The sequence below is a fragment of the Triplophysa dalaica genome, chromosome 15 (genome assembly GCF_015846415.1).
Source record: "Triplophysa dalaica isolate WHDGS20190420 chromosome 15, ASM1584641v1, whole genome shotgun sequence".
NCBI lineage: Eukaryota > Metazoa > Chordata > Actinopteri > Cypriniformes > Nemacheilidae > Triplophysa > Triplophysa dalaica.
This window is the reverse complement of record NC_079556.1, coordinates 21,477,805-21,494,575: the sequence shown is the minus strand read 5'-3', so window position 1 is coordinate 21,494,575 and position 16,771 is coordinate 21,477,805. Positions and strand designations below refer to the sequence as shown.

General features: G+C 38.7%; 1 protein-coding gene across 2 annotated transcripts in view; it reads right to left on the bottom strand.

Moving 5' to 3' along the window:
* Positions 1-16,771, bottom strand: part of bmf1 (BCL2 modifying factor 1) — a 30,417-nt gene that overhangs the window by 5,398 nt on the left and 8,248 nt on the right. Inside the window, exon 4 of one of the 2 annotated variants that reach the window (XM_056768118.1) lies at positions 9,186-12,682. The exons of the other annotated variant lie outside the window; for it this stretch is intronic. Coding sequence (XP_056624096.1) covers positions 12,572-12,682 — 111 coding nt within the window. The 3' untranslated portion in view covers positions 9,186-12,571. Of the gene's footprint in view, positions 1-9,185; positions 12,683-16,771 lie in introns of those variants that run through there. 2 annotated transcript variants of the gene reach the window in all.

The window sequence follows — 16,771 nt, the reverse complement described above, 5'->3', positions numbered from 1 at the left end:
AGAGTGAATAGGAGGAGATCAGCAGCCGCACCTGGGTTCGTACTTTCTGTCATTACACATGAGGAGGAAACTGCCGTGGGGTCAGAGAGCTCCTCATCCGTCTGTGAGCTGTTGAGTGGATCTGTCATTGAGAACTCATGAACAATAGATGCTCACAGCTGCCCTGAGACGGTCAAGAGGAGATGTGTGTGTGCGTTGGTGTGTGTGTGTGGGGGGGTGATAAATGCCTTAGTGCTTTCATTAGAATGCTGAGAAAAAACACATACACACACTGCACAATGTCCTGTTTCATGTCAGCTTTTGTGTAGAACGTGATGTGTTTTGTCCCAGAATGATTAAGATTAAAGTTTCATCAGTGTCTCAGATATTTCTCCTTGAGAAAAAGAGTCAGAAATGTCATTAGAGTTTGAGAAGAGATGTCAACAATGTGTCAAACTGAGCTCAGATTTGTCAAGTCGGACATCAAAATACTTTTGAAGATCTCAATGTGAACTCAAAATCTCGAATTGCATTTCCCCAAATCCAGATTATTTTACATCTACAACATTCCTTTAACCTCCATACTCTTCACGCGTTTCAACAATTACAATTGGTTTGTTTCTGATTTCTGTCACTATAGAAGAAAAAACGAATATGCAAATGAAACACAAATCAAATCTCATGACCTGTAAAAGAGGAACATGAGCAATATCAGTTTCCTCAGACATCAGTGTTATGCAGTGTTCCAGTGTTTACGGTCAGGGGTTTGTTAAAATCTCTCACCCGGAGCAAAAGTTATAGTGATGCTTGACCGCGCCAATGCTGCTAACTATCTCTCTGGTGATGTTTCTTTTGGCTGTGTGCCGAACTCTTCAGCACACAATTGTTTTTTATTACGTTCGCTCTCTTCCACTCTCATGTTTCAGGCAAAACTCCAGCAAAGATCTGTGCTGTGAGACACACACACACACGTACGCATGCACACGCGCACTGAACTGCGTTGGTTCTTTTCTTCAATTGTTTTTCAGAAAACTTGAATCTGTTCCTGAAGAGTCAAACCAAACTGATCCAAGCCAGTATACATACACAGAAGTTTTATTATGTCACATGATCATCTCTCTCTATCGCGTAATTGATCTTTACACTCATAAAAAAGGGATTCCAAAGGTTCTTCGATGCCATAGATTGCCAAATAGAGGACCTTTAACATCTAAAGAACCGTTGTGTTTCAAGAAAAAATGCTTTAGGGCAAAAAAAGGTTTTGATTGTAAAAAAGTAAGAAAGAGATGGTTCTTTGTGGAACCAATAAAGGTTCTTCTATGGCATCACTGCCAACAACCTTTAACGCATATTAAAGAGTGTATGCTCAAGTATTAAACACACAAACATGATGATTTTACTTTCTGTCTTATCTAAAGAATCCACCTGTGGAGTGTGAATGAATATCATCAGTTTAATAATGAATCAGTTTTATTGCTACACTGTGAGAAATTTCCTGTACAATTTACAGTAACTTACTGGCAGCTGTTTACCGGTAACCTACTGTAAATTAACATTACAGTAAACATACTGTATTCATATTTACGGTAACATTTTATTTGATTTAATAAAAAGAAAAATTTACGGTTAATTAAAAATACTGTATTTTAATGGAGCCAAGAGGATAATTCCCACAATGCATCAGTAATGTGCAGTAGCATACTGTATTACAGTAAAATACAGTTGGTATTACAGTTAAATACTGCATGAATTATAGAAATCCCTAACCATGTACAATACATAGCAAATGAGTTTGTTTGTTACCTGTCAGGTGTTTAACAAGGTTCCTTGTACTTAACCTGCTATTGAGAACATTATAAAGTCGATTGGTACGTTTATTTTTGCCCCATCGTTAAAAGAAAAGACGTCTCTCATCATCGTCTCTTCCGTAAACATGCAGGATAAGACAAACCCAGATGTTCTGTCGAGATTAAATGAGACTGAGAGAGAGTTAACGAGTGGCATTAATGCATGTATGGGTGCGTGCGCGTGGGTTCATGAGTTCACATCAGGATTGGTGCAGTTTGTCCTGTGTTGTTAACCACTCGACGCCAGTCTGCCAAGCGAGTTTGGTTTGGGGAAGCTGACCATGATGTGTAGCTCATAAACCCCAGAGCTGCGGGCGGTTCAGCGTGAGTTCACAGCGAGAGCAGAACGAGCCGAGGCCAAACACAGAGCACAACCGCAGATAACAGCTCCCATGTTTCTTCAGGCCAACTGTTTATAAACAAATATTATTTTCAGACATGCTAGCTGCAATCGCTTGTCTCTGGGACCGATTAAGTAAAATGGCTTGACAACAAAAGTCAAATGAGTTTTTTGCTGTAGACTCCTGCTTCTCAAATGTTTCTCAGGAGAAAATGTCTTTATTTTCGTAATGCTATTCACGTTCATTTGTCACCCTGGAGCACAAAAACAATCATAAGGGGCAATTTTTCCAAATCAAATTTTTCCAAATCTTTTCATTGATGTAATGTATGGTTTGGTAGGATAGGACAACATTTGGCTAAGATACGACCATTTAAAATCAGGGACCTCAAATATAAATCGTGCGTTCACACAAATTTGAACGCAAAAATCCAAAGCAACGTTCATATTTATAAAAACGGTGGAGAAAGTTGAAAAGTTCTTAGAACTACGTTAGGTACGTTACGTATACTGCATAAAATGAAGTGGTTTGTCTGTTTTGTAGAACAAATATCTTAACATTCTTAAATCAAGATGCACTTTCTTGACAAGAAAATTGACTGTAGATGTTTAGTCTCTTTTTAAAGAGAAAAATATAAGAACTAAGTAAATTTATGTTGAAAATTATTTATAGTTTATTTTTCTCACCCCATTGGCAGATTTCTTTGCCTAATTGGCAGTTGACTATTTTGTGTTTATGTTTTTCCCGTGACATTTAAGAAGAAATATTTGAGACAAAGTTGATACACATGTAAGTGAGACCTTTCTGAAGTTTATGGAAAATGTGAAATCTTTCTTTTATTTTCTGCTTTCGCAACTAACAAGCGGGAGAATATGTATTTAGTAACAGTCCAAATGAGCGATTTGCACAGTTTTGTGTCTTTGTCAATTTGATCAAATACACAAACAAACTCTTGACAAACACAAGAAAAAACACGGTTTACACAATCGCTCAGGGCGGGGTCTCTGGACTCTGGACCCCCAGTGAACAAACGTGACAGGTGATATTCATCTGCTGCTGGAAGATTTCACTTCATTTTAAGAAAATGAGAAGTAAAGTGAGAATCTGTGAATAAGACGGAGGGAGCGAGCAAAGGATTGTTTCAGTCACAGATGAGAGATGTTTAGCGTTGTTTAATGTTTAACCCAAACCTCTGGACTCAAGCCCATTACATCAGTGCTGACTTTACCCCCCAGTGACAGTAAATCACTGCGGTCCACACAACACCCGTACAGTGTTTTATTTTCTGACTGTTGGCTTGTCTGTCACAAAGACAGACAATCATAAGGACATCGTGTTCCATCTTCAATGTTCTTCAAAACAACTTTAGGAAGCTGCAAACAGATTGTATTGAATTGTTCATGCAATTCGAAGTCAACCGATGCTGATGTCTGTGAGTTAGAGCAAATCTCTCGTGACATTATAGAAAGTTAATGTGTTTCAGAGTGGTGTATGGATGTTTTCTAATCCCATCAAACCGGAGGATAATGACAGGTCAGACATGGCCAAAACAAAAGTCTTCCATCTTTTTTTTTTTCATTGTTTACAGCGAGTCTCGTGTCATGTTTTGATGTGAGAATCATTTGAGACATAAATAAAACACAAACATCCTTAATGACATCACAGCTAAGTTGAAATATTATAACTTGTGTCATATATTTCATTTTCTCCAATATTAAATAAATATATTATTTTATAAGCTGATTTTTGATAGATATCCCTTTATTTTGTGCTTGTAAGCGCACTCATTGTGAAGTGGGTTGCATTAGCATGAAACTACAAAAATAATCTTTTTTCAAAACAGATTGGTGAAATTCTGTAAGCAGCCGTCTGTCATTGTTCAGGCATGTTGTGTCAGACCCGTTGCACAAACAGATGAGTGTTTACAGTCTTCACAAGACCGTCAATGAATCTGAACATGAAACAGCTCTTATTATGTTACGTTGTGTATGTGCGTTTTGATGAGGATGCGCTTGATTAGATTACATCCTGACGGTACCAATGACATACGAGTGTCATGCAAAAACAGCAGTCAATGAACCAGAACAAACACAGTCACCATCCCACGAACCATGAGAAAGAATAATCACACATGAGATCTCTATAATATCTCAATAATTTCTCTTAGACATCAATGAGATTAAATGGAAACTTTTGCTCATTTGCGTCTCAGATATTTCTCCTGAGAATACGAGTCAGAAATCTCACAAATGTGTCTGTCAATTGAGTTTGAGAAGAGATTTGTCAAATCTGCAATCAAAAGTCAATATTATTGAAGATCTCAAGATAAACTCAAACATTTCTCATCAAGCTTAGTCAAATCCAAATGATTTATACTCTACTTTCATTTTACACCTCCAGACTCTTCATGTGTTTCAACAATTACACTCTCTTCCGTTTCTGTTGTGATTTTTATTTCAGGAGAAACCTCTGAGATTCAGTTGACAGGCACAGCTGCTCCGTCTGGTAAATTTGACAACGTTACTCCGGTGATCTCACATTGAACTCTTCAACTCTCTGCCTACAGGTTCACTGTGAACGACTCACATTACATCTGGAGTAAAAGATGTCATGTATGTGACACGGATTGTGAACACATCACATATTCTGGACATCAACTTAAAGGGATATTTCACAAGCAAAACTAAATTCCCCCACAGTGTACTCGCTCTCAAGGCATCCTGACTGAATTTGACATTCTTCTTGAAGAATAAAGCAGTCGGAGTTATAAAACCACGTATGATTTTACTTCCAAGTGGTAGAATGGGAGTGAATGGCCGTCGACTTTTTGAAGCTCCAAAAAGTTCATCCATCCATCAAAGAACTGCTCTGTGGTCTCATCAAAGGTCTTCTGAAGCAAATCCATGAGTTTGTTTAAGAGAAATATCCATATTGAAGCGCTATTAATGTTGATGTCTAGCTACCGATCTCCTTCTGCACTCTAAAAAAATCTGTAAAAATCGGGCACAATACACTGAATCAATATAAAGGAATTTTTTGGTTTCATTTTTACAGTTGTTTTACCAGTATTTAACATTTTGCACTACATTAAATTACATTTTATCATTAACTTAATTGTCCGTAAAATAAGGGAAATGTACTGTTAATTTTCTGCCAGTACTTTATCCATTTTTTTAGAGTGTACTGCAGATGAACCTGAGGCTTGTTTTCTCTGCATTTTTATGTCATCATCATCACTTGCTGTGAAAACAACCTCTGATTCACGCCCAGCCGAGAGATATCGGAAGCTACACATTAATGTTAATAGCGCTCTCAATATGGATATTTCTCATAAACAAATGCATGGATTCGCTTCCGAAGACCTTTGTTAAGACCACAGAGCCGTGTCCCGCAGTTCTTTGATGGATGAATGCACTTTTTGGAGCTTAAAAAGGTTGAGGCCCATTTACTCCCATTCTACCGCTTGGAACTAAAATGATACATGGTTTAATAACTCCGAACGCATTATTCTTCAAGGAGAAAGTCATATTCAGTCAGGATGCCTTGAGGGCGAGTAAAACATGGGATTTTTTTTATATCCCAAATTGCTATTTAGCATGGAGTGTTTATTCATGAATGTAAAAACAAACAAAGGGAAAACTGGTAAATACTCCCAGAACAAAAAGAAACAGAAACACACACAAAACAGGTGGTCCTGGTTGAGGTGCTGATGTTGCCTTTATGTGTGTGTGTGTGTGTGTGTGTGTGGTGTGTGCGTACGTGTGTGCATACTTTTGTGCGTGTGTGCGTGTATGTGTGTGTGTTCAGCAGGAGGTGCAGACTTCAGTTCAAACTCTACAACTTTGTTTACGGATTTGGCCGCAGCCCTCAGCAACTCCAGCGATTGTTTGAGAAGTGCTGGAGAAGAGCCAAGCTCCAAGTAAAACCTCACTTTAACACACACACACACACGCAAAGAAAGAGAGAGAGAGAGAGAGAGAGAGAGAGGGAGAGAAAACAAAGTATCATTTGTTGACCATCTAAAACGTGTTTAATAAGACACACACTAAACCACCAACTTTTTGTGATCACTCTTCTTTCTTTTTTTAAGTAAATAAAGGTAAAGAGTAACATGTTTTGAAAATGAAAGTTGTGCGAGTGCTCCTGGGTGAAATATAAACACACGCTTTGACTCGGCAGGCTTTAAAACACACGCTGAGTCTGTTTCGCCCGCAGGCGAGTCTGTATCACCTGTCAAATCCTCCCAGTAAAATCTTTCTCTAATTACTGCTGGACAACAACAGCCGAGAGAGAGAGAGAGAGAGAGAGAGAGATAGACAGAGAGAGATAGAGAGAGAGAGAGAGAGGAGAGGAGAGGGAGAGAGGGGGATAGCGTAAATGCGTAAATTGCGTATAAATAAATGACTACACATAATTGTGTAGCAAGTCAAAGAACAATGACAAACAGTTCAGCAGCAATTCACAATAACTCAGCAATATGAATAAATGGTCAATTATTTTACAATAATGCATAAATATTCCAAGAGGAATCCAAATCAACTTCACAAAATGCAACATTCATGTCCCTCAGGCGAATGTTGAAGTATTGGAGAAAGGCCAAGCAATAAAACCTCTCTAAGAGAGAGAGAGCGAGATAAAGAGAGAGAGTTTCTGCTGGAGACAGACAGCAAACATGAGCCGGTGCTTCACTGAACTGATCTCAGAACATTGATTAAAAATCACAGGATGATTCACTGTGGTGAGAGTGGAGGAGGTCAGTGGGTTCATTATCACTGTGCATGAAGGATTTTAGGCCACTCCCCCTGACCACAAGATATGTGTGTGTGTGTGTGTGTGTGTGTGTCACAGCTGTGTGAAGGGAGTGTCCAGCAGAACTTTTGTGCTCAGTAAACAAAGACTTTTCTCCGTCTGACTCCATATTCGACTGTGTGCAGAGATGAAATGAAGTTTACTGTGATGTTATAGACGAGCTTTGATGATGGACTTTATCTTGACCTCCTGAAGTGTTATGAAGTCCAGAGGACTCTTTGTGTCAGAAAAGGTTGTGTAGTATTCACAGACATCTGGATTGAGCTACTGTCAATGTCTCTACACATGTGTTAATTCATTCCTGCAGCAATACAGCATGCTGTCACTATTTTCTTTGGGTTGACCGTCAGTGTTTTATATAAGCCATGTGACACTTTCCTTCTGTGTTGGAGAACCAGTTGAACCACTTTACCTGAGTCACTGCAATCTGGAGGATTCTCTGAAACGTCAACACATCAAATAGACAAAACAGTGATTGAAAAATCTGTGCAGCATGTTGTTTTGTACACGACACTTCAAAGAAAATCACAACAGTTTGAGGAACGGTATCGTGACTTCAACAAGAACATGAAGACGGACGCTTGATGCTGCAAGAGAGAGAGAGAGAGAGAGAGAGAGAGAAAGAGGAGAGAGGGACATAGAGAGAGAGAGAGAGAGAGAGGAGAGAGGGACAGAGAGAGAGAGAGAGAAAGAGAGAGAGAGAGGAGAGAGGGACAGAGAGAGAGAGAGAGAGAGAGAGAGAGGAGAGAGGGAAAGAGAGAGAGAGAGAGAGACAGACTGTGTTTATACCATTATCATCGGTCACGGACCCTTTGGAGAACAAAGTGCACACACACAAAAACACGCAATAACTGGCTTCCTGTTTCTCGTCTGTCATGCTTCAGCTTTCAGCGTCTCACAAGTCTTGATTTTGAGCAAAACATGCAATGAAACACAGAACGTACGTAAATTTGAAAGATGGAACACTTTCTTTTGTGAACTGGTGAAGGGTTGAACGTGAAGGAAACCTTGCATTGTGATTGGCTGTGCAGAAGTAAACACGACATGCTCTTGTTGGTGACCCGGGCTGCTGACCTCAGAGATAGACGCCGGAGCTCATGGCTGTCTCTGAGAACAGAGGTGCTATTGTTGAAGAGGCAGAGCTGGCAAACTCCATCCGCAGAAGTGCTGAGCAAAGCAAGACCCCCCGACACACACCTCCCCCCTCCGGCTCGCTCACAGCCTGCGGCAACACAACACGCCGGCCAGTCAGTCTGTCTCGACAACAACTACACTATAGTGTGCTTCACCTTTCCTCCAGAATTACATCAGTTTCTTTTCAAAATTGAATAATGAAATCCGTCAGTAAGAGTGAATTAATCTCAGGTTAATAGGAGCTGCTTGATAAAATAACATTTCAACCACAGAAAATCTGAATACACAAAAGAAGATCAAATCATCGCTGTGCTTCTGAAACCCTGGATGTCTAAATTCGCTGTTTTTCTAGGCAGTATTTAAAGGAGTAGTAGGACCTTAACTGACAGCCCCCGTTTAAGTCCATTATTTATTATAATCTTTCCTCAAAAGTCCCAATTTGTTTCAACAGAAGGAATAAACACTCAAACATTTATGACATGTGGAGGAGAGAATTACCATGACATTTTAATTTAATACTACACTACTCCTTTAATCATTTAAAAAGTGCAAAGTTGACAAAGCACTTTTTAATACTTTTCATTGGTTAGATATTTGAAAACCCAAAGACAAACATAAAGGGTGTCTAATAATAATGATAATAACAATGCAAAATAAATACAAATAATAAAATATGGAGATATGAGGTTTCAGGAGGACAGCAGCGAAATATAAAATAGTTTTGATTTATTTTGTATATAGCTTTCCTGTAGCTCAGTGTTAAGAGCATTGGGTTAGCAACGCAAGTTTCTGGGTCGAACCCAGGGTATTGCACATACCTATGTATAAATGTATAGGATAACGTAATGCAAGTCGCTTTGGATAAAAGCGTCTGCCAAATGCATAACTGTAAATGTATATTTTAGTCACAATATAATCTCCAAAGATACATTTCTGTGCTTCCATAGTTTGATTAGTTTAACATTATTCTAAAATGTTGAACAATTTAAATAAAGAATGATTTGGTGACCTCTTGACCTGTAGTTACATTTAGCTACTTCATACCATGGTTGTGCGTAATAAAAGCCCTTAAACGTTTAAACTTTAGTATGATTTATTGAAAAAAGTGTACCAGTAAAACAAAAGAACATTTCAGAAAAGCATTGCAGAGCAAAGCTCTTATGTACAGCATATTGCACTATTTAACAAATCTCTAACATATTAAAAATGAAAAAGAGAAACGACAGGAGCGTGAGGAGTGCACAGTACAGTCAATGTTTACTAAAAAATGCTACATCTGCGCTGGGTCTCATCTCTCGCTCTCCAGTCAACGTGTGAGTCGTGTGACAACTGACGGACGTTTTCCTCGCAAAAACTGCATTTCTGAAGGGATGTAAAGAGGATAACTCTGTTGTTTTGTGTTGATGTTATATAGGCCATGACGAAGAGGATCATGTTTACCCATTTTGACAAAAGAATGCGTCACATTTGATTTTTAAAAGCCCTTGATTTCACACATGATAACATTCAGAATTTTTTTTATGTAATGAGTTCAAACATCTGCCTTCAAAAAAGCCACAAAACTATGAGCATTTAAAGACACTGCTGGTTCCAGCGCACATGGACGTCTGCTCAGGTCACACATTTGAGTAATACTGGGCGCGGCAGTGTGGATCAAATACATTGTAGGATGCCAAATAAAATAAAACAGAATAAAATGCATTCCTGAATTCTGAAGAACTTCAAAAAGCGAGACGGGGTAAAAGAAGCCTTCAGATTAGATCAAACACAAACAACTTTCCAGTGCATGTATTAAAAAAGGAAAGAAAAGGAAATAATCACAGAGATAAATCACTTCATAATGTACGTCACCCACAATAACACAGTAGACATGAGCGACCACATGTGTCTTCAAAATCTCCAGTTAACAAACTTTGTTTTCTTAACTCGGGTCTTTAGATAATAAACAGTTTAATAAACACAAAACCCAGACAGAAGACCAAGTCACCGTTAATATTTGATATGATGAACATATCCAGATCCCCCAAATGAAATAAAGCGGTTTTATTTAATACAATGAATTATGTTTTTAGGACCAAAAAAATTAACTAAGGTGATGAAGAAATACACAAACTCAAGTAAACATTCATAGATTTACAGTAAAGAAATGTGAGGGGTGACAAGACCCTTGCTTTTATGCTGAATTCATCTGTTGGCACTTTGATCCGGGAGAAACCGAGACGAACAGAAGAAAAGCTGAACGGATGTTGAGATACGTCACACATCCGTCTGAACTTCCAGTAACACCATCAACATGAGAGAAACACAACACCAGTATCAAGACATCCATAAAGAACAGAATTGCACAAATGTGTACAGTAGCAACAGGCCGATATACAAAAAAAAGAAATCAAATAAATAAGAAAGGAATATGAAATATGTGGAAGGATTGTGTAAAGATCAGGAGGCAGAGAGTCATACAGGCACTGGCTCAGTGTTCTCAAACCGCAGGAATCAAACGTTCATCTCATCTCAACATTTGACATGTTTACAGAGATGACCTCCGCCTCCACAATCCTGACAGACAGACGCTGATGTACCGCACCGCTGTACCAATGAGCTACAGATGTGTGGAAAGAACAAAGCTATATGAATGAAGAAACGCCCAGGTACTATTTCACCCAAAATCATGAAGAATCAAAAACAAAAAATGATGCTTTAAATAAAGATAATAATATTCAGTATTTTTTGTTTTGTTTATAGAAATGTATACGGTAAATTCTCAAAATGCAAACGGTTTTAATGATAAAAGAACTGGCTTTGTTATTTTCTGTAAAAGTATATTTTAACGACTTGATTTGACACGTCTTTGATATCAGCATGAATGTCTCCAAAAGAATAAGAACAGTCTTCATTCTGCCCAAGACTAAAAACATCTTTCATTTCTGAATAAAAAACCTCTCTGGTATCTCTGAATAAAATCCTTACATGATTCATCAAACATGAATCTAAAAACACGCATCACTCCTTCAAAATAAACAAAAGACAACAGGAAAGACATCTACAGCGAAACAGCATCGAGAACAGCGTCAGTGTCTTCTTATTAAAACTGCAGAAAAAATAGTGGTCATATTTAAAAAAGAATCACCTGACAGTATAAAAGTACAAACGCACGTTTAAAAATCCGTCCTGAGAGTGAAATAACGCAGTCACTTCAGAATTACACAGTATTGCTCGCAGACGCCGTGATTATAAGTTTAACATGATAGAAAAAGACAGAAATGATAAAAGTGTCCATGACCGTAATATCGGAGGATTTCTAATGCTGAAGTGCACTGAATATATGCGGTATGTTACTGTTAACACCACCTGGTATTCAGGTAGCGCTAAAACATATGAACACAGGTTTATAATGATTTTCATTTTTGGATTTAAGTACCTGAGTGAGACCAGAAAAAAAATTATGCTCCAACATGTCTTGTATTTTGCAAAAATGTCTGTATTTTAAAGGGACAGTTCACTCCAAAATAAAATTCTGTCATCATTTATTCTCTCTTGTGTGGTTCTTAATCTGTTTGGTGCACACGAAAGAAGATATTTTGAGAAATGTCTCAGTGGTTTTGTGTTCATGTAATGGAAGTCAATGGGTATCAACATTCTTCAAAATATTTTCTTTTGTGTTCTGCACAAATCACAAGAGGGTGAATAAACGGCAAAAGAGTTTTCATTTTGGCTGAATTGAAACGTTTTGACAAGCTCAATATGTTTAAGCCATTGGTTTCCTTTGAGACGACACCGGATCAGCTCAGCAGTCGGACAGCACTATCATTATCAAGAGCAAACAACAGAGCTGTCATAGTCTCACTGAAAACAGTCCAGTAACATCTGAAGACATTTACTAGCTGTATGGCAAGACTTCAAATAAAAGCGATGAAATGAAAAGAGGGCAAACATGAATCCATCACTAACTCCATGATGCTCGACGAACACAAAAATCACCCAGACACTGACATTCAAAACAAGTAAAAAAAAAAATGAGTAAAAACAAGATGAAAACGAGGTGCAAAAAGCTTCATTCTGAGAAACGGCCTCTTTGGAGATTTGTCGTAAGTTGATTGACGCCATGGGAGATTTCTGAATGGAAAGCCCCGCCCACCTCCTGCTTCAGAAGAGGGGGCGGGGCATTAAGGCTCCTCCCAAGACCGGCGGAGGTCACTCGAAACATACGTGTATGGAAGTGCAATCGAAAAACGAACAAGAACAGCGTGCTGTACACAATACCTCAACACGTTTCTTATGAAAATATTCCTGTTCCAATCTCAAGAACAACATGGCATCTTCGTAGGGAAAATAACGTGGTTTAAAAAACTGTCCCCGTCCTGCGGAGACGTTGTCTTTGTTTTTCTTTGTCCTTTCCCTCAATACCCGTGTTAAATATGAACCAGTGCTGTCCGTGGTGAGACCGGGACATGGGTGGCGTTATCACCGGCGGTCGTCCCTCCTGCCGCCCCCCTCTCTCCTGAACAACAGCGCGTGAATCGCCAAAGCCGCACGTAACCACAACGGCTGCTGGACCCTTTGGTTTCTGTGATGCTGAAAAATAATGAAAGAAATGCAATTCATGTCACATCACAAAAGATGGGGGTCTACAGCACATAATGTACAAATGTACGATGTGTATCCAAAATGTGTCCAATAAATGTAATATCATGTAAATGAAACTGTAATAAAGTGTGTCGGACGATTGCGGGCTGCTCTCACGCTCAGGCAGGCACGGAGCAGAACAGGATTTCAGCAGATTAAGCGTATAATAGTCACTGTCATTGAAAGATGGAAGATAAGATAATTTCACTAAACAGGATTACAGTGAGTCAGGGTGGAGACGTACACACACACAAACGTCTTTATTTGAGCTGTCTCAGCTCTCCGGAGAAACAAAATCCAGCTCTGATAACACATCTGTGAACAAGACTCCAAAAACTCCACCTACAACACTCAAACATCAAGAAAAAAAACACACTCTCTCTCTCTCTCTCTCTCTCTCTCTCAACAGGTATTGTTATGAGTTTGTGAAAACTAGGAACATGGTATTATGCCTCCTGATGATGAATCGCTTTATTGTTTCGTAACTTTAACTTTCCGACCCAGTGTTTTGAGTGTGAAGAAAGAAGACCGTTCAAAAGTGGATGTTAAAGTGGGGTTTGGTGATTCTGAGGGTAAGCAAGGAATTGACTAAGAGAGTGTTAATAATGCTTACACTATCGGTGCGTTCGATCTTGTTTCTATCACTGAAATGAGTATTATCATTGCTCGAATGAAACATTCAGCTCCAGTTAGGATGTCTTGCCTTAAGGTCGGTTAGGCGAGGTGTTTGATTTTATAGGACCGAGTTTCAGATCAATTGTAATCTGTAGTCCGTCAACAGGTATTTTCCATCATGTTTGAAACAAGCAGTCGTCCAGCCCCTACTTAAGAAGCCCGATTTGGACCCCTTTTTTTTAATCACCATCAGGTTTTTTAATCACCGGCCAATTTCTAAGTTGCCCTGCATTTCAAAAATATTGGAAAAAGTCGTTTTAATTAACTTGAATTCTTTTTTGGCAGAAAACAATGTGGTTGATGTTTCTTGGTCTGGCTTTAGGGCTGGACATACAGAATCAGCTTTATTGAGGGTCTCCAATGAACTGTTACTCATTGCGGACTCAGGTAGTTGTGGAGCTGCTATTATGCCAACCGCAGCACGGCTTTTGATTTACTTGATCATGATATTCTCAATGAACGCTTAGAGCATGTTGTGGGTTTGAGAGGAACTGCTTTGAAAAGGTTTTCTTCTTATTTGAAGGACAGGTCCTTCTCAGTGAAGGTTGCAGATTTCTCCTCCTCTGTAGTTTCTATTGATTATGGGGTTCCTCAGGGCTCCATTTTGGGGCCTGTCTTGTTCTCGCCGTTAGGTCTTGTTTTTAAGAAATACAACATGTCATATCATCTTAATGCTGATGATATTTACATCTTTCTACTGATTCGATCTGGAGGACCATCATCTCCTTCATCTTTGTTATTATGTCTTGAGGACGTGAAATGCTGATTAAAGCAAAATCGTCTTCAATTTAATATGACTAAATCGGAGGTTATTATCTTTGGACATTATCAGGTGGACATAGATATAAAGGCTCTCTTAGGAACATGGACAACTAATGTGTGGTAACATTTAAGGAATCTGGGAGTGATTTTTGATGCAGCTCTTACATTTCAAAGTCAGATGGTTAAGAGTTTTTTTTATCAGTTGAGGACTATTACTAAACTGAAATCTTTTTTGTCACCTATCGATCTTAAGATAGTGATTCATAGGTTTTACTCCTCCTGCTTGGACTACTGTAATGCGCTGTATATGGGAGTAAGCCAAGCTTTAATCTCTAAATTACAAGTGGTTGAGAATGCAGCTGCAAGGTTCCTCACTAGTACAAAGAAATATTCTTTGTACTAGTGAGGAACAAACTAGTGTACTAGTGTTCAGGGGAGCACATTAACCCTGTTTTGGAAAAGTTGCAAAGGCTCCCGATAAAATATCGGATTCAGTATAAGGTGTTGCAAGATGTTTTTAAAGCTGTTCATGTTATGCCCCCTTCAAAATTGATCCACATCAATTCTTGTAGACCTCAAAGGTCTTTAAATCATTTATTACTCTCAGTCACGAGAACTTGCTTGAAAACTAAAGGAGATTGTGCATTTTCTTTTACTTGCCCCAGATTGTGGAACACAACTCCACCTGACACTAGATTTCTCCCACTCTATTGGTGCTTTTAAAGCTCCTCTGAGAACTATTTTTTTCTATGACTTTTTATGTCAGATTTTTTAAGAATGAAAACATATAATAGTTAAAAAAAGAAAGAAAAAAAAATGTTGTTTAATTCTTGGTTGATTATTTTATTATATTGATCTTGGTTTTATTTTATTGTATTACGTGCATTTACTTTTGTTTTGTACAGTCCTTAGGTCTACTGTGCAGTGGAAAGGTCTTTATAAATAAAGTAGAATTGAGACTTGAAATGTTATATGTCTCTGTGCAAGATTATTGTTGGAAAAGGTCAGTTCGTGTGCATATCAGGTATGTTTAAATCTACTTAAATATACGTCACGCGTGAGCTTTCTAAAGAGGTTGCGTAATACGGAGGTCATGGACGTGCATGGCGGAGGTAGTGCTTAAAAATTATTTATTTTCTAGTTTTATTGGAAAATGACCAATCATTTGGCTAGACAACATCCTAAGGGGTGATTCACATTTCGAGTCAAAAAAACGCTAGTCAAATGAGCCACAGTGCGCAGGCGGCACTCTGAAAAGTTGAACTATTTGCATCTTGATGCAGTGCCGATGCGCCTAGAAAAATGTGCTCCCTATTTGCGTGTGTCTACATTTAAAATAACGTACATGCGCTCGCAAAAATGTCACCTCGTATCACATGTGGGTGAGTGAATTATCATGAAATTTTGATTTTATAGTGAACTACTCCTTTAAACCTGTCAAATATTTGAGCTTCTTTCAAGTGTTCACATTTTTTCTCGATCACAGCCCATAAAGACATTTTAAACAGTACTGTATGCTTGACATTTACTATTTCCTTTTCTTCCATCTGCTCCAACTCAACCGCTGAAAAACGTAGTTTTGCGTTGAAATGTACACGTAGGCACAACTTAGATCTATCAAATCATATAAGTGTAACAAGGCGGAAAATCTGCATATCACAGTGGTTTGGAATAACTGAACAATGAATGCTTAAAAAGATATGTTTAGTCAAGTTTAGGTGGTGGCAGATAGCAGAGAGACTGGCGAGACAGAGAGTGTTAATGTACATGTAAGTTATACGGTATAGATTTTAGTTTTTAATGTCATTTAAATTGATATTACAGCATATTGCGTTACGTAGCAAGTTCTCGCATGTTTAGTTTTTCTTCAATATCACGGAGCCCATAAGTTAAAGTCCTCATATCAAAAGGTTTTTAAGATCACAAGAAGATTTGTACGAGAGTTGCAGTGTGTTGCGTAAGCCGTCGTGTTTCAACGCCGTCCTCCTGGACCAATTCACAATCCAACAAAGTAGCAGAAACCGGCCTGAGTTGAACCTGTGCGGGTTTCTCTCATTCGCAAAGCTCAAGAGCCTGGAGGAACTAAACACACACAGAGTCATGAGGGTTTATCGCACATTTCACAAACAACGTGTAATTATAAGCGTGAAGCTTTGAACACTGAAGGGTTCTCACCGACAACTCAAACTCTGTCTGAACGGAAGCTTGCGTGTGTGCCGCTAACTGTCAGGAGTGAGTCAGCAGCTAAATTTAGAACGAGATAAAGAACGGAGTTTAACCAGATGCGCACACACATGGTGTCGTCACCCCGGCGCTCTTATCGGAGCTGCGTGCAGCCGGCCAATCAGCCGCTGACGTTCCCGAGAGTCTGCGCTTATCTCTCGACCGCTCTCAGACCGAGAGTGACTTCAGCTTTATCGAAGAGTAATAAAACACCTAAATCTATTAATGATGACAAGTGGATGTTTCTCAGAAGGATAACCACAGATTCTCACATGCATCTCCTGTAAAAAACAAACGGTGCTCTGATTTGACAAGCTACCAAAATCTGAGATCAAAGATTTCTATACAAAACAGAGATTTTACTTGATACTTGAATAA